Source organism: Budorcas taxicolor, chromosome 5, assembly GCF_023091745.1.
Source record: "Budorcas taxicolor isolate Tak-1 chromosome 5, Takin1.1, whole genome shotgun sequence".
Lineage (NCBI taxonomy): Eukaryota > Metazoa > Chordata > Mammalia > Artiodactyla > Bovidae > Budorcas > Budorcas taxicolor.
The window spans coordinates 35,978,128-35,996,506 of NC_068914.1; the positions used below are offsets into that span (position 1 = coordinate 35,978,128).

Here is an 18,379-nt window from a genome sequence, read left to right on the forward strand (position 1 = left end):
AACAGCAAAGGGACTCAGCCATACAAACACATGTGAGCATTCTCCCCCAAACCTCCCTCCCCTGGCACATAACACTGAGCAGGGTTCCACGTGCTACACAATGGTCCCTGCTGGCTAGCCAAGGTATTCAAGGGGCCTCCCCGGTAGGCCTGTGGTTAAGCCTTCGCCTTCCAGCGAAGGAGGCACAGGCTTGATGCCTGGCTGGGGAGCTAAGATCCCGCATGCCTCAGAGCCGAAGACACAGAACACAAAACAGAAACAATGCTGTAACAGATTCAGTGAGGACTTTAGAAAGGGTCCACATCAAAAAGAGGTGCCCACTCTTGCCACTATTACTCAACACAGTTTTGGAAAACAGAGCCATGGCAGAGAACAAAAAGAAATAAAAGGAATCCAGAAGGAAAATAAAGAGGTAAAACCCTCACTGTTTGCAGATGACATAATATTATACGTAGAAAATCCTAAAGATGCCATCAGAACATTACTAGAATTAATCAATGAAAATAGTGAAGTCACAGGATCTAAACTTAATACACAAAAATCTCTGCATTCCTATTCACTAACAATGAAAAATCCAAAATTAAGGAAACAATCCCATTCACAAATGCAACAGAAAGAATAAAATACCTAGGAATAAACCTATCTAAAGAGGCAAAAGACCTGTATACAGACAACTATATGACACTAATGAAAGAAATCAAAGATGGCACAAGACAGATGGAGAGATATACCATGTTCTTGGATTGGAAGAATCCATATTGTGAAAATAATCATACCACCCAAAACAATCTACAGATGCAATGACATCTCTATCAATATCAATGGTATTTTTCACAGAACTAGAACAATTTCACAATTTGTATGGAAACACAAAAGACCTCATATAGCCAAAGCAATCTTGAGAAAGAAAAAGAGAGATGGAAGAATCAACCTTCCTGACTTCACACTATGCTACAAAGCTACAGTCATCCAGACAGTAATGGTACTGGCACAAGAACAGAAATATAGACCAACAGAATAAGATAAAAAGCCCAGAGGTAAACCCATGCACCTGTGGGTACCTTGTCTTTGACAAAGGAGGAAGAATAAAAGAATATACAATGGAGAAAAGACAGCCCCTTCAATAAGTGGTGCTGAGAAAACTGGACTGCTACATGTAAACCAATAAAACTAGCACATTTCCTAACACCATGCACAAAAATAAACTCAAAATGGATTAAAGACTTAAATAAATGTAAGCCCAGAAACTGTAAACCTCTTTGAGAAAAACACAGGCAGTATACTCCTGGACATACATCACAGCAAGCAAGATCCTCTTTGATTCACCTCTGAGAGTAATGGAAATAAAAACAAAAATAAACAAATGGGGCCTAATTAAACTTAAAAGCTTTTGCACAGCAAAGGAAACCATAAACAAGATGAAAAGACAACAGTCAGAATGGGAAAAAAATTGCAAACGAAACAACTGACAAGGATTAATCTCCAAAATATATAAGCAGCTCATACAGCTCAATATAATATCAGAAAAACAAACAGCCCGGTCAAAAAATGAGCAAAAGACCTGAACAGGCATTTCTCCAAAGAAGACATACAGGTGGTCAATAAACACATGAAAAGATGCCCAACATCATTAGTTATTAGAAAAGTGTAAATCAAAACTACAATGAGGTATCACCTTACACCAGTCAGAATGGCCGTCATCAAAAAAAATCTACAAACAATAAAAATTACAGAGGATGTGGAGAAAAGGGAACCCTCCTCCACTGCTGGTGGGAATGTAAATTGATGCAGGCACTATGGAGAACAGTATGGAGATTCCTTCAAAAACTAGGAATAAAACTACCGTATGATCCAGCAATCCCACTACTGTGCATAGTCCCTGAGAAAAACCACAATTCTAAGAGCCACATGCACCCCAGTGTTCACTGCTGCACTATCTACAGTAGCCAGGACATGGAATCAGCCTAGGTGTCCATCCACAGATGAATAAAGATGTGGTACATAAATAACAATGGAATATTTCTCAGCCATAAAAAAGAATGAATTTGAGTCAGTTCTAGTGAGGTGGATGAACCTAGAACCTATTTAAACAGAGTAAAGTAAGTCAGAAAGAGAAAACAAATATCATTTTTAACACTTATATACGGACTCTAGAAAAATAGGATTGATGAACCTCTCTGCAGGGAAGGAACGGAGATGCAGAATCAGAGAATGGGCTTGTGGACACAGTGGGAAAAGGAGAGAAGAGATGAATGGAGAAAGCAGCATCAACATATACACAGGATCACCAATTCAACGGACATAAACTCGGGCAAATTGCGGGAGATGGTGAGGGATAGGGAGGCCAGGCGTGCTACAGTCCATGGGGTTGCAAAGAGTTGGACACAACTTGGAGACTGAACAACAATAAAGTGTAAAACAGAAGTTGCTTTATAACACAAGGAGCCCAGCCTGGTGCTCTGTGATGACTTAGAGAGGTGGGGAGGGGGAGAGGAGGGAGGCTTTAAGAGGGAGACGATATGTGTATAATTATGGCTGATTCTTGTTGTAAGGCAGAAATCAACACAACATTGTAAAACAATCTTCCTCCAATTAAAAAATAAATTAAAAACACAAAAATGGCCCACAGTGAAAAAAAGTCTTAAAAAATAAACAAATAAAGTATTCAAAACTTTGAGGGAAAAAAAACAGGTTTTTCTACAAAGAAATATGTCTTTTGGCATCAGCAAAATGGTCAGTAGTTTATCAGGAAGGTAGCTCAGTAGGTCAAGAATCCACCTGCAATGCAGGAGACCGGGGTTCAATCCCTGGGTCAGGAAGATTCCCTGCAGAAGAAAATGGCAGCCCACTCCAGTATGCTTGCCTGAAAAATCACATGGACAGAGGATCCTGACAGGTTACAGTCTGTGGGGTCGCAAGAATCAGACACGACTTAGCAATTAAAACCATCATCACCAACCAAAATGATCAGTGAATACCATATGATTTACATGTCTTTGTACTTCTATCTCCTCCACTGACCAACTACACAAGAGTTTAAGGAGACAGAGATAAGAAAGGAAAGTTAACAGAACAACAAAAGAAATGCCCTACCTCCGCCCACCCTGGTATCCTTCATCAGAGTTGGTTTGGCCTTTCTCTACTCACTGCAAATCTGACAATGGAGTGTGTCCCCACTTGTCCTATTTTCAAAAAAGGTCTAAGCATTTTTGCAAGAGGCCTCTAATGTATTCACTTTTCAAATCAGAAATATAAATTGTTTTCAATCTTTTAGATAATTCACCATTTACCATTAAAACCCCATCCCCACATAAATTCTGATAGCTTGTTAAGAGTTATCATATACATAAGAGACAAAAGGTTTTTTAAAAAACTCTAAAGAAAACATATAATTTTTTAAATAAGAAGCTTGACCAACTTACTCTGTAATTTATGTGGAAGACTAAAAGCCCTGGTGCCTCAGACAGTAAAGCGTCTGTCTACAATGCAGGAGACCCGGGTTCAATCCCTGGGTTGGGAAGATCCCCTGCAGAAGGAAATGGCAATCCACTCCAGTACTATTGCCTGGAAAATCCCATGGACAGAGGAGCCTGGTAGGCTACAGTCCATGGGGTTGCAAAGAGTCGGACACGACTGAGCAACTTCACTTTCAAAAGCTCAGAAAGAATTAACTTCAGGAAAGTAGAAAGAGATTACTTAGCCTACCAAATATTATTACATACTATAAGATACTGTAAAATAAGGAAAGTAAGATATAGAATATCTTCTCACTTAGCACACGGCAAGACATTTAAAGACTTAAATAGCTCAACCTATAATGTTTTTTTTTAAGTAAATTTGATTATATAAAAACAAAGGATTTCTGTCAAATGAAAGTGACCACTGACAAACGTAATAAACAGATTAACAACTGAAGGAAGATTCTGCAATGTCAGACGGACAGGTACCAGGACTTTCCTGGAGGTCCAGTGGTTAGGACTCTGCGCTTTCACTGCTGGGGCCCAGGGTTCGATCCCTGGTCAGGGAATCAAGATCCTGCAAACCACACAGCACAGCCAGAGGAAGGAAAAAAAAAAAAACCTGAAAGAGACTAAAATCTCTAATATACCAGGAGCTCCTACAAATCAATAAGAAATTAAACGGAAAAATGGGCAAAAGATGTGAATAGGCAAATCAAGGGAGGGAAAAACTGAATACTCAACAAGTATATGAAGAGATGCTCCAACAACAAGCCATCAGAGAGACATGAATTAAAACAAGACAAAACCAATATATATGCAATGGATGGGCAGTAATTAGAAGATTGGATAGTACCAAAGAAAATCAGAACCCTTGCTTTTTGGAACACAGACAGATACAGTCATTCTGGAGAGCAACCTAGCAGGAGTCAGTAAAATTAAGCGTGTGGAAAACTCAACAGTCTCACTCCTGAGTGTTATTTCCCAAACAAAGGCTCCACTGAGGCATAGAGAACACATCAGAGGATATTAGAGAAGTCGCAAGTTGGAGACAACCCTGGAAAATGGCAAAGTCAAGTGTGCAGGATGCTCGTGTGTGGAATACTACTGAGTGGTAACCAGATCTACCACTGTATCGCTCTACTGATTGAGTGAGGAAGTCAGAAATGGCTAACTACTGGGGTTCTATTTATATAAATGAAAAATATATACATAGACTAGCATCTACAAGGAAATGTACAAATATGATGAAATATGTGAAACAGGAGCAAGAGAATTGTGAACAGAAAATAGAGGTAAAAGGGAACACATATTAAAACAACTATGGGCTCGTTCCGTGCGGACCTGGTACCTCTTTTGTGAAGCGGCAGCTGAGGAGACTCCGGCGCTCGCCATGGCGGACGAAAAGCCCAAGGAAGGAGTCAAGACTGAGAACAACGATCATATTAATTTGAAGGTGGCGGGGCAGGATGGTTCTGTGGTGCAGTTTAAGATTAAGAGGCATACACCACTTAGTAAACTAATGAAAGCCTATTGTGAACGACAGGGTTTGTCAATGAGGCAGATCAGATTCCGATTTGACGGGCAGCCAATCAATGAAACAGACACACCTGCACAGTTGGAGATGGAAGATGAAGATACAATTGATGTATTCCAGCAGCAGACAGGAGGTGTCTACTAAAAAGGGAACCTGCTACTTTACTCCAGAATTCTGTTCCTCCAGACCAAGAAGACATTCTCAATTAGAAAACCGCAATTTGGTTCCACCACATCCTGACTACTACAGTATAGTTTCTCTATTCTTTCATTTTCCCCTTCCCCATTCCTTTATTGTACATAAAGTAACTGGTGTATGTGCACAAGCATATTGCATTTTTTTTTTAACTAAATGGCCAATGGTATGTTTTGATTGACATCAAATGGAGATGGGATGGGGAAAAATACTGATTCTGTGAAAATACCCCCTTTTCTCCATTAGTGGCATGCTCATCAGCTCTTATCTTTATATTCCAGTAAGTTATTTTGCTCTCACTGTTTAACAAAAAAAGAACAACATAAAAATTCTTGCATACCTTGTTCGATTGGAGAATTTTAATGTTTTTCATTTATCATTGTAAAACCAAGGACAATTTTATAACTTTTTTGTACGTAGCTGTTACATGTAGGGCAATCTGTCTTTAAGTAGGGATAAATTACTCTAAAAGAAATGAATCCTAGATAGTTTTCCCTTCAAGTCAAGCGTCTTGTTGTTTAAATAAACTTCTTGTTTAAAAAAAATAAATAAATAAAAAAAATAAAACAACTATGAGTGGGAATTATAACAGTTGAATACAAAACTCCTCTGCAATTGAGGTCCTTAAAAATCCAATGCTTCTTCTACCTTTTCCATGTCCTTATTTATCGTTTGGGGGATAACATAGGATTTAAGGTAAGAGAAACTAAAAAACCCTCCTCATGTGTGTTGGTATAATCATTCACTGTTCTAATCTTTAAGTGTTCCCCAATGTTTTCCAGTAGGAGATTAACTTTCACTGGCTTCTAATTACCACCGCTCCTCCAGAACTTTGTTATGACAGTAAGTCACTTTAACAATTCTTCCCCTTGACAGGGTGAGCAGACACTGAAATGTTGCTCTTCCATAAGCAACAAAAAACTAAAAAACTGGTATTTATCTGTATTCAGTTAATTAGGTCTAGAACATTCTATACATTTTACTCCTAACTGAAGTGAAGTCGCTTAGTCGTGTCCGACTCTTTGTGACCCCGTGGACTGTAGCCTGCCACACTCCTCTGTCCATGGGATTTTCCAGGCAAGAATACTGGAGTGGGTTGCCTAGTTAGGTTCTAAACAGCAAAGACTCTCCCTAACACCTTTGACAGCTGAACATAAAAATATAGCTTTGCAGGTCCTTCAATTATCTGACTAGTTACAACACTGTCTGAGAAGTATTTTTATGTTTAAGATATATATGTGTGTGCTCAGTTGCTCTGCTGCTGCTGCTAAGTCACTTCAGTCGTGTCTGACTCTGTGCGACCCCACAGACGGCAGCCCATCAGGCTCCCCCGTCCCTGGGATTCTCCAGGCAAGAACACTGGAGTGGGCTGCCATTTCCTTCTCCAATGCATGAAAGTGAAAAGTGAAAGTGAAGTCGCTCAGTCGTGTCTGACTCTTAGCGACCCCATGGACTGCAGCCTACCAGGCTCCTCTGTCCATGGGATCTTCCAGGCAAGAGTACTGGTGTGGGGTGCCATCGCCTTCTCTGGCTCAGTTGCTCTAGTCCTGTTCAACTCTTTGCGACTTTATGGACTGTAGCCTGCCAGGCTCCTCTGTCCATAGAATTCTGCAGGCAAGAACACTGGAGTAGCTTGCCATGCCCTTCTCCAGGGGATCTTCCTGACCCAGGGATAGAACCCGAGTCTCCTGCATCTCCTGCATTGCAGGTACCATCTGGGATGATATATAAAAACAACACAGTCTAAAAGAGATAGACACAAGGAATGTTCTTGTCCAGTGAGCCTAAGAGATCACAATGTTTTTCCCAGCTTGAGAGGACCTAGTCAATGTACTTTACTTGGGTGATTTTTTTTCTACCCATTAATGTTTTATTTCCCAGTAATGATACCATGATTCACAGTAAATGCTTCAAAGAGTAAACAAACACGGTATTAACTGGTTAAAGGACCAATTAGATATTGAGGTGGGTAAGTCAGATAGTATCACCCTTAAGAACCATCCTAAATAATGGTTAAGACAAGAACCATTCTAAAGACAAGATGACAGCACAAACCAATAAACCCCAAATACACATGATTTTAAGTAATAAATTACTGTCAAGAACACAGTTACTCTGTAGACAAAATGATCCTATGTAGCTCTGATTTACTTAGGACTCCCACATCCACTGCTCTAACTGGGGAAAACACAGAGCAAGGAAAATAATTTTGCATTATAAACAAATGATCCCAACACTTTTCTCAGCAGTTTCCTGACTTGACTATATTAAAGACTATCTTACCACTACCCTGTAAATCCCTTGCAAGACACTTCATTTCTGAATCTCTAACTTCTAGTTTGCACCAACTTGCTACATTTTGTAGACATCTCTTTGCTTATGCAATATTCCACTTTTGAAATAGTATACTATCTCCCCTTTGATTTTAATGAGACCGGGAAGGATTAGAAACATGTAACTGGCTAATAGCAATTCACTGGCTCCTTTACTCACTCTTTCATTGATCATTTATCAACTGAGTTCCAGATAACATCTTACAGAAAAACCTGAAGGAACATTTTGGCCAATCCAATACATAGTACTAGTGGGCTGCAGTCTGTGGGATCGCTAAGAGTCGGACACGACTGAGCGACTTCACTTTCACTTTTCACTTTCATGCATTAGAGAAGGAAATGGCAACCCACTCCAGTGTTCTTGCCTGGAGAATCCCAGGGACAGGGGAGCCTGGTGGGCTGCCATTGATGGGGTCGCACAGAGTCGGACACGACTGAGGCGACTTGGCAGCAGCAGTAAGCAACAATGAAACTAAGCAATCTTTACATGCTATAGTTAAAACTTTTCTCACAAGAAGTATTCGCCAGCCCACAACCATGGCCTGAGGTCATGGACACTCAGGCTTAAGGCCCAACCCTGAGATTCAGGAATTCCCAGTTTTATTCATCCAAGAGCTTCACTAACACTGGACATCAATAAGTAAGGGTTTTTAGGAAGTTAAAACTGATTTTCATCCCAACATACAGATTCCCCACATAAAGAGAAGCAGGAATAATTCTGACGTTTTTTCTAGCCCACGGGTCCGGCTCAGAGCTCCTTCAGGGGCCCAAGACTTGATTTAACTTTATTGACCTGGTGTTCAGCTGTGGTGGTGAGCCTTGGGGTCAGCAAGCTGAGCTAGATTCAAACACTTAACAATTTTCCTTTCATCTGCTGTAAAAAGATCACTATTAAAACTATTCTAAATCTTCAGGGGTTTTTGCTCCAGATACATTCAGATAAAAGAGAAATCACATACTTCATTTTTAGATTACATGGGAAAAGGAAGGTCAGAAGTCATCAGTAAAAAATACTGTTCAAATAAGTAAATGATACCCCTGTGGGAGATATAGGTCTCACTTTACAGCAACAGTGATAAAATGTTTCTTAGTCACATATCCACCTGTTTCATGAATAATTCTAATGGTCCCATTTATCAGGACGTTAGAATCAAAGAGTCACTAGCTCACCTCTGAAAAATTTCAGTTATGGAATTCCTGAGCTGAAGATCCTTATCTGTCACATCGACTGTATCCTTGTTACTGATTCTCTTGTTTCTTCATTTGCTACTTCATACCTCACAAGTTTTAATAGGTGCATTTGTTCACAAATTACAATCAGGGAGGGCATTAAAGACCTAGAGCTCATTTTAAAACTGAAAATATTGATATACTTAATTCTTGCATTAGTTTTCTTTTTCCACATTGTTAATGTGAGTCACCAACATCAAAATCACCTGGAATTATTACCCCTTATCCCAACCTACTGTGTACCCACTAATTTATTCTAACGAGTGGTTTTACACACACTACACAGACAGAACTACTGTTGTAACCTCGAAGTGGAAAATAAAAGTTCAATGCAGTTTTAAATAGCTTTCTGGGTTTCCTTATTTCTCAGCACCTGAACCTTCTTGGGCTTAGATGCTCAATAAACATATTGAATAAGAACGTTCAATCATGCAAAACTTCTATAAGGCCCGGACGGAATACAGTACATCAAACTGAAAAGTTTAGTTACCCTGGCGCTCGAAGATGTTTCGAGGGCACGTGTCGGGGCGTGCTTTATGGATTTGATGGTTTGTCTACCTGGGGAGGAAGCCGGATGGGTCAGGGAGAGAAGGAACACAGGCAGGGAGAAAACACTGGACCTCAGGGTTCGCAAGTTCAGAGGCGCCGCCTGCCCCCGGGGAAAGCTAACCAGGTGTCTCCGGGAGGTAACTGAATCACCCTAGACATAGGAGGTAATAAACCACCGAAGCGCGGAGAGCGGGTCGCTGCGTTACCAGATGGCGTCAGGTCCTGGAGCGTGGGGGCCATGCTGCGGAGTCTTTCTCCTCCTCCAGCCGGGGGACGCGGTGGAAAGGACGCACCCTCCACACGTGACGGCCCAGAGCCACGCCAGCCAGCGCCGGGCCAGTAGTTCACAGAAGTTAGGGTTCCCAGGGACACTGAGGGGCCGCCCCGCAACCAGACCCCACAGCGGGGCTTCCGTCAGGGCACGAGCGCCGCGCGGCGCTGACAGGAGGGCCCCCGGTCCAGACCGCTGCTCAGACACGTGCTTTCTTCTCGGTCACCTGGCCTGTCCTCGGCAAAGGCCTGGAGGCTAAACCAGCGCTACCGGAGGCCGAGTCGACGGGAGGACGCGTGCTGGACCCGAAAAGCGGACGACGTGGCGGCCGAGGCGCGGGGCCAGGGCCCGCAGTCCCCCGAGGGTTTGGGTAACTCAGAATACTGTTATTCTGCGCGCAATCCAGCCTCGCGATGGGAGGTACCGCCCCTTCAGACCCGCGATTGGTCTATAGGAGCTCCTAGCGACTCTATTGGCTGACCGATTCAACCACTCACATGAGGCTTTGTCGCCCCCCACCCCGCCCCAGGATTTCTGGGAGATGTAGTTCAGGATCCCAGGTGACCCTCAGGTTTTGCGCATCTCAGTCCAGCGTCTGAAAGTGTGGCCACCAGTGGTCTCCCCAAATTTAAATCCTGGTACGAAGTCGGCGCTGACTTCAAAATGTATTAATATGATGTCAAGAGGCTGGTACTTGAAATCTGGAAGAGCACGTACTAGTCACGCTTTACTGTTAACTGGCTTTGGGCAAGATCATCTCAGGCTACACGCTACACTTTATAAAATAGGAAATGATAGGGTGGTGATAATTACTATTTTACAAGGTTGTTGTGCGGATTAGTAGTAGGATCGTGTGAAGGTGCTGGGAAACTCTGAAGTACATATATACCTGTTAATTGTCACTTTTTGACAATAAACATTTATTAAGCACACACTATGTGTCAGACTTTAGACTACACGCTTGGAATGCCAAGAAAGACAAGCTACATCACATCCCCACATTTCTCTTAAGAGGAAGAACTCACAATCTGATTAAGAATAATACAGAAAAAAAAAAAAAAAAGAATCACATGTAGTGTACCAAAGAAACTCAGAACCCCAAGGGTGTTGGGGGAAGATTTCAAAGGAGAAGCTGAGTTCTAAAGAGAAAGTATGTTCCAAGTTAAGGCCATTTTTGTAGAGAGAAACTAGTGGGAAGAAACAACACTTGAGAGAATTTGAAAATAAAGGACAGCTGTATAAAATGAGGTGGTTGGATGATATCATCAACTCAGTAGACATGAGTTTGAGCAAACTCCAGGAGATGGTGAAGGACAGGGGAACCTGGCGTGTTGCAGTCCATGGTGTTGCAAAGAGTTGGACATGACTTAGCGACTGAACAACAACCACCACCAATTTCGTGGAAAACAATTTTTCCATGGCCCAGGGGGCAGGGGATGGTGTCAGGGTGGTTCAAGCTTATTACATTTATTGTACACATTATTTCTAATCTAATGCCATTGCTGATCTGACAGGGAGTACTGATCCTCGGTCCAGAGTTTGGGGACCCTTGGCTTAAAGGGTAGGACAAATGATAATCAAGTATATCTTTAAAGGATCTCTATAAGCTAGTGTCTGTCATCATCCTTGTTTACTGATGAGAAAACCAAACTAAAGAGAGGCTGGCTGATCAGAGGGCAAGAGTGCAATGCTGTTTACAATTCATTGATCACAACCAGTTGCAGATTTCTTTGTTTCTTCTCCACTCCCTCTGCTTCACTTAACTAACCTAGAAGAAAAAGGCACAAAAAACAAAAAACAGAGAGAAGTTAAACAAGCTGACCAAGGTCACACTTCTAAGAAGTGGTAAAGCTGGGCTTCAAATTTGGGAAAACTGGTTTCAACATTCCCCGTTTATCACTAAGTCTTAATACTTCCTTTAAACAGCTGATGAAAGAGCCCCTTTCCAGAAAAATGGACACACCAAATTGCTTGGAATGTCCATTGGTACTCAGATTCCCTGGCCTTAATTTACAGAATAAAGTGAGTTTATAAAATGTTGCCTCACTGTTAACATTAAACAAATGTTGTTGTCATTCATGAAACCCTGGAATCTCAAATATTCTATATTTTCAATGGGAGATATTCCTACATGGCGTTTGGGGACATATAAAACTTTAATCTGAAGATCAAAGCAGAGCAGCGGCTGTGCTTTGCTGGAGCAGCCGTGAAGAGATTCCCCATGTCCAAGGTAAGAGAAACCCAAGTGAGAGGGTAGGTATTGCGAGAGGGCATCAAAGGGCAGACACACTGAAACCATAATCACAGAAAACTAATCAATCTAATCACATGGACCACAGCCCTATCTAACTCAATGAAACCAAGCCATGCCATGTGGGGCCACCCAAGACGGGTGGGTCATGGTGGAACAGTCTGACAGAATGTGGTCCACTGGAGAAGGGAATGGCAAACCACTTCAGTATTCTTGCCTTGAGAATCCCATGAACAGTATGAAAAGGCAAAATGATAGGATACTAAGAGAGGAACTCCCCAGCTCGGTAGATGCTCAATATGTTACTGCAGATCAGTGGAGAAATAACTCCAGAAAGAATGAAAGGATGGAGCCAAAGCAAAAACAATATCCAGTTGTGGATGTGACTGGTGATAGAAGCAAGGTCCGATGGTGTAAAGAGCAATATTGCCTAGGAACCTGAAATGTTAGGTCCATGAATCAAGGCAAATTGGAAGTGGTCAAACAGGAGGTGGCAAGAGTGAACGTCAACATTTTAGGAATCAGCGAATTAAAATGGACTGGAATGGGTGAATTTAAATTGGATGACCATTATATCTGCTACTGTGGGCAGGAATCCCTTAGAAGAAATGGAGTAGCCATCATGGTCAACAAAAGAGTCCAAAATACAGTATTTGGATGCAATCTCAAAAACGACAGAATGATCTCTGTTCATTTCCAAAGCAAACCATTCAATATCACAGTAATCCAAGTCTATGCCCCAACCAGTAATGCTGAAGAAGCTGAAGTTGAACGGTTCTATGAAGACCTACAAGACCTTTTAGAATTAACACCCAAAAAAGATGTCCTTTTCATTATAGGGGACTGGAATGCAAAAGTAGGAAGGCAAGAAACACCTGGAGTGACAGGCAAATTTGGCCTTGGAATACGGAATGAAGCAGGGCAAAGGCTAATAGAGTTCTGCCAAGAGAACGCACTGGTCATAGCAAACACCCTCTTCCAACAACATAAGAGAAGACTCTATACATGAACATCACCAGATGGTCAACACCAAAATCAGGTTGATTATATTCTTTGCGGCCAAAGATGGAGAAGCTCTATACAGTCATCAAAAAACAAGACCGGGAGCTGACTGTGGCTCAGATCATAAAATCCTTATAGCCAAATTCAGACTTAAATTGAAGAAAGTAGGGAAAACTACCAGACCATTCAGGTATGACCTAAATCAAATCCCTTATAATTATACAGTGGAAGTGAGAAATAGATTTAAGGGACTAGATCTGATAGATAGAGTGCCTGATGAACTATGGACTGAGGTTCGTGACATTGTACAGGAGACAGGGATCAAGACCATCCCCATGGAAAAGAAATGCAAAAAAGCAAAATGGCTGTCTGTGGAGGCCTTACGAATAGCTGTGAAAAGAAGAGAAGCAAAAAGCAAAGGAGAAAAGAAAAGATATAAGCATCTGAATGCAGAGTTCCAAAGAATAGCAAGAAGAGATAAGAAAGCCTTCCTCAGTGATCAATGCAAAGAAATAGAGGAAAATAATAGAATGGGAAAGATTAGAGATCTCTTCAAGAAAATTAGAGATACCAAGGGAACATTTCATGCAAAGATGGGCTCAATAAAGGACAGAAATTGTATGGACCTAACAGAAGCAGAAGATATTAAGAAGAGGTGGCAAGAATACACAGAAGAACTGCACAAAAAAGATCTTCACAACCAAGATAATCACGATGGTGTGATCAGTCACCTAGAGCCAGACATCCTGGAATGTGAAGTCAAGTGGGCCTTAGAAAGCATCACTATGAGCAAAGCTAGTGGAGGTGATGGAATTCCAGTTGAGCTATTTCAAATCCTGAAAGATGATGCTGTGAAAGTGCTGCACTCAATATGCCAGCACATTTGGAAAACTCAGCAGTGGCCACAGGACTGGAAAAGGTCAGTTTTCATTCCAATCCCAAAAAAAGGCAATGCCAAAGAATGATCAAACTACCGCACAATTGCACTCATCTCACATGCTAGTAAAGTAATGCTCAAAATTCTCAAAGCCAGGCTTTAGCAATACATGAACCGTGAACTTCCAGATGTTCAAGCTGGTTTTAGAAAAGGCAGAGGAACCAGAAATCAATTGCCAACATCCGCTGGATCATGGAAAATGCAAGAGAGTTCCAGAAAAACATCTATTTCTGCTTTATTGACTATGCCAAAGCCTTTGACTGTGTGCATCACAATCAACTATGGAAAATTATGAAAGAGATGGGAATACCAGACCACCTGACCTGCCTCTTGAGAAACCTGTATGCAGGTCAGGAAGCAACAGTTAGAACTGGACATGGAACAACAGACTGGTTCCAAATCAGAAATGGAGTACGTCAAGGCTGTATATTGTCACCCTGCTTATTTAATTTATATGCAGAGTACATCATGAGAAACACTGGGCTGGAAGAAGCACAAGCTGGAATCAAGATTGCTGGGAGAAATATCAATAACCTCAGATATGCAGGTAATACCACCCTTATGGCAGAAAGTGAAGAAGAACTAAAGAGCCTCTTGATGAAAGTGAAAGAAGAGAGTGAAAAAGTTGGCTTAAAGCTCAACATTCAGAAAACGAAGATCATGGCATCTGGTCCCATCACTTCATGGGAAATAGATGGAGAAACAGTGGAAACAGGGTCAGACTTTATTTTTTGGGGCTCCAAAATCATGGCAGATGGTGATTGCAGCCATGAAATTAAAAGACACTTACTCCTTGGAAGGAAAGTTATGACCAACCTAGATAGCATATTCAAAAGCAGAGACATTATTACTTTGCCGACAAAGGTCCGTCTAGTCAAGGCTATGGTTTTTCTAGTGGTCATGTATGGATGTGAGAGTTGGACTGTGAAGAAAGCTGAGCGCCGAAGTTCACTGATGCTTTTGAACTGTGGTGTTGGAGAAGACTCTTGAGAGGCCCTTGGACTGCAAGGAGATCCAACCAGTCTATTCTGAAGGAGATCAGCCCTGGGTCCTTTGAAAGGAATGATGCTAAAGCTGAAACTCCAGTACTTTTGACACCTCATGCAAAGAGTTGACTCATTGGAAAAGACTCTGATGCTGGGAGGGATTGGGGGCAGGAGAAGGGGACAACAGAGGATGAGATGGCGGGATGTCATCACCAACTCGATGGATGTGAGTTTGAGTGAACTCCAGGAGTTGGTGATGGACAGGGAGGCCTGGCGTGCTGCGATTCATGGGGTCGCAAAGAGTCGGACACGACTGAGCGACTGAATGAACTGACTGAACTGAAAACTTTAGTGTTTACAGGGTTAATGGGGACTTCCACGGTGGTCCCTTGATTAAAAATCCACCTGCTAATGCAGGGGACATGGGTTCGATCCCTGGTTCAGAAAGATCTCACATACCTCGGAGCAACTAAGCTAGTGCTCCACAACTACTGAAACCCATGTGCCCTAGGGCCCGTGTGACACGACTTGTAAAGCCTGTGTACCTGAAGGCTGTACTCTGCAACAAGAGAAGCCACCGTAACGAAAAGCCCACGTATCGGCAGCTAGAGAAAGCCCTCACCGCCAAGAGACCCCGTGCAGCCAAAGATAAATAAATGAATAAAGGGTTGGGGCTTTCCTGGTGGCTTAGTGGTAAAGAATCCAGGTGCCAATGCAGGAGACAAGGGTTCCATCCTTGAGTTGGGAAGATCCCCTGGCGGAAGGCATGGGAACCCAGTCCAGTATTCTTGCCTGGAGAATCCCATTTGCAGAGGAGCATCGCGGCTACAGTCCGTAGAGTCACAAAAAGTGGATGTAACTGGAGCAACTTAGCACACACACAAGATAAATTTCACTAGTGTTAACATTAAATAAACCAAAATAATCCCTAGGTCAAGCTGACTGTAACTTGATTAAAGTTATTAATCTTGGTAAAGAAACACCTGCCTCTCAGCAACTATGGGAGGGTGGGACTGAGTACTGGTTAGGAATGGAGGCGTAGACCAAGAAACTCAGGAAGGCTCACCTGGCTGCTGAGGTCTTTAACCCTGTTCCTGAGATGCAGATGCAGCTGGCGTCTGTAATGGAGATTGCGTATCTTCTGCTGTAATGACTGGACAGCACTAGTTTTCAAAGTCATTCAAGTATTACCTCAGTCTTTCTGGAAAGCTAGTGTTTCTCTGGTGACAGACAACCATGTTGGTATTGCTGTTCCCCTTTAAAGTGTAAAAGTACTATACCTGGTATGTGATTAAGGATACCCATGTATAAGGATCATGTACTTCTAATAGTATTTGAGGTGGTTTTTACACTTGGCCAGCCAGTTGGTTATTAAGAACCTTAATATAAGCTTTATTAAAACCATCAATTTGGATGTCACACAGAAATGAACTGTAGCCTGAAAACATTAAAATTAAATAATGTATTTTTTCTTCAAGTAAATATTTAATCACCAATTATTCAATTTGTCAAAAACCATTAATGTGCAGTGCAAGGTCAGTCCTGTCATGTGTTCAATCTTGGATTTTAAAAATTAGGAACTAAATGGATTTCAAAGAAACTGAAACCTACGACACTGTTCAGATTATCAAAGTGCATAATTAATATTTACAGCAGAGCTTTAGAAAATTCTATCAAATAAATACCAGTTAAGTACCCAAAGTGGATAGGCACCATGTCAGATGCTTTGGGGGAACATAAAGATGTTCAGAATAGGATTTGCTCCCCAAAGATCCTGCAAGACAAATTATGAGTGAATAAGACAAAGTTGATCATAATAAATAGGATGACAGAAATACAAGGGGAAAGCTAGTGACTGGAGAAAAGGAAGAAGTTCATTCAAAATACGAAAACCCACGAAAGTCATGTAAAGAGATAGATTTGGACTACAATGTAAGAAAAAATAATGGTGCTGTGGGCTGAATGTTTGTGTCCCCTCCAAATTCGTATGTTGAAATCCTAATGCTCATTGGTAGTAGGGGCTTTGGGATGTGGCTAGGTCATGAAGGTGGAACTGTCAGAGGGAGTTAGGGACCCCGTAAGAGAGGCCCAGTAAGGCTCTCTTGTCCCTTCTGCTATGTGAGGATATACAGGGAAGTTTGGGTTCTCACCCACGCTAACACCGTGATCTTGAACTTCTCAGCCTCCAGAACTATGAGAAATATAAATCTGGTGTTAATACCCTGCCTCTAGGTGCCTGTGGTATTTTGTTAGAGCAGCCCAGGTGGAGTAAGACAAGTGGACAAGAAGGAAAATGATATTACTTTTTAATGCTATTGTAAATGGAACTGTTTCATTGGTTCCTTTTCAGACTGTTCATTGCAAGTGTGTAGAAATACGAGGTGTTGATGTCGAATCTCCTTGCTGAATTCTTTTGGCTCTGACAAATTTTTGTAGGTTTGTTAGAATTTTATACATATAAGATCATATCATCTGTAGAAAAGAGATAATTTTACTTTCTTTCTAACCTGGATGGCTTCTCTCTTTTTAAATGTCATCTTTTCTAAGACTCTCTTCATTTATTTGGCCCTGCCATGTGCCATGTGGGATCTTAGTTCCCCGACCAGGGATTGAACCCACACCCCCTGCATTGGAAGCAAGGAGTCTTAACCACTGAACCACCAGGAAAGTCCCTCAAATTTCTTATTTCTGATGAATGGGTCATACTCTTAGGTTCATGGTATGTTTTACATTTTTGTTGTTGTTGTTGAGAATTAGACCTTCTGAGTATAATGTAGTAATTCTGGAAGTCTAATTCTCCCACTCTTCAGGGATTGCTAGTTTTTGCTGGTTGAGGGCTAGAGCCATGTGAATTTTCCAAACTACCTTTGCAGCACTTGTATTGTGTGTTAAGTAAGATCACTGATCTCTCCCATCATCTCTGCAGTTGTCTTTGGCCTTACAAAGATTTCCTTAAATGTCTGGTTCCCATAAACTGAAAAATAGATCCCGTCTTTGAATCCTCTCCTTGCTGGAAAGCCACTTCAGCCCATGTAGGCTGAAATAATGCTTGACTTCTGCGTTGGCTCCTCAGTGATAAAAAGCAGCAATTAGCACTCAAAACACATGACCTCGACTTTTGGGAGATAAGCTCCTTGTTACCCACCTTGACGGTAGCAAGCTGCACCAGGAATGCTTGTCTCTTTTCACAGCTGCCTGCCACGCTGTTGAAGGATGGGAGATGGTACCTGGTACAGCCTGAGATTTAGCTGCTTCAATAGACTCTCTCCAGGCTCTGCAACTGTTTTACCAGCCCAGCTTTCCAAACTAGTTGTTTCAGACAGCTCCTGCCAATTCAGTTGTTTTTTTGTTGGAGGGACAGCTATTTCAATCTTCTCCATTTTTCCTATGTTGTCTTCTTGCGTCTCATGTTAGAGAGAAGTCTGAGCACAGATGACTTATATTTTATTGTCTTTTTTCTGTCTGCTTATTTTCTTATCTTGAAAATTGTCTCTTTTGAATGGCAGAATATGTCTAGGTGTTAGTTTTTCTTCATTGATTTTTGTCCAGTATACTGTGTGCTCTTTTGCTTGAATGCTTAAATCCTTTTTTTCAGTTCAAGAAAATTTATTTTGTGATATATTTGATTAT

General features: G+C 41.6%; 2 protein-coding genes across 2 annotated transcripts in view; one reads left to right on the plus strand and one right to left on the minus strand.

The window, feature by feature from the left end:
• Nucleotides 1-9,653, minus strand: part of MTR (5-methyltetrahydrofolate-homocysteine methyltransferase) — a 123,809-nt gene extending 114,156 nt beyond the window's left edge. The window contains exon 1 of the mRNA XM_052641531.1: nt 9,509-9,653. Within this exon, the coding sequence (XP_052497491.1) occupies nt 9,509-9,542 (34 nt within the window). The 5' untranslated portion in view covers nt 9,543-9,653. The remainder of the gene's footprint in view (nt 1-9,508) is intronic.
• On the plus strand, nt 4,789-5,721 carry LOC128047698 (small ubiquitin-related modifier 2). Its single transcript, XM_052640039.1, has one exon. The coding sequence runs from the start codon at nt 4,852-4,854 to the stop codon at nt 5,137-5,139; it is 288 nt and encodes a 95-aa protein (XP_052495999.1). The 5' UTR covers nt 4,789-4,851; the 3' UTR covers nt 5,140-5,721.
• Nucleotides 9,654-18,379: the final 8,726 nt, after the last annotated feature.

What these genes read in the sequence shown, in the direction of transcription:
- LOC128047698 (XM_052640039.1), top strand. Translation starts at nt 4,852, where the DNA reads ATGGCGGACGAAAAGCCCAAGGAAGGAGTCAAGACTGAGAACAACGAT.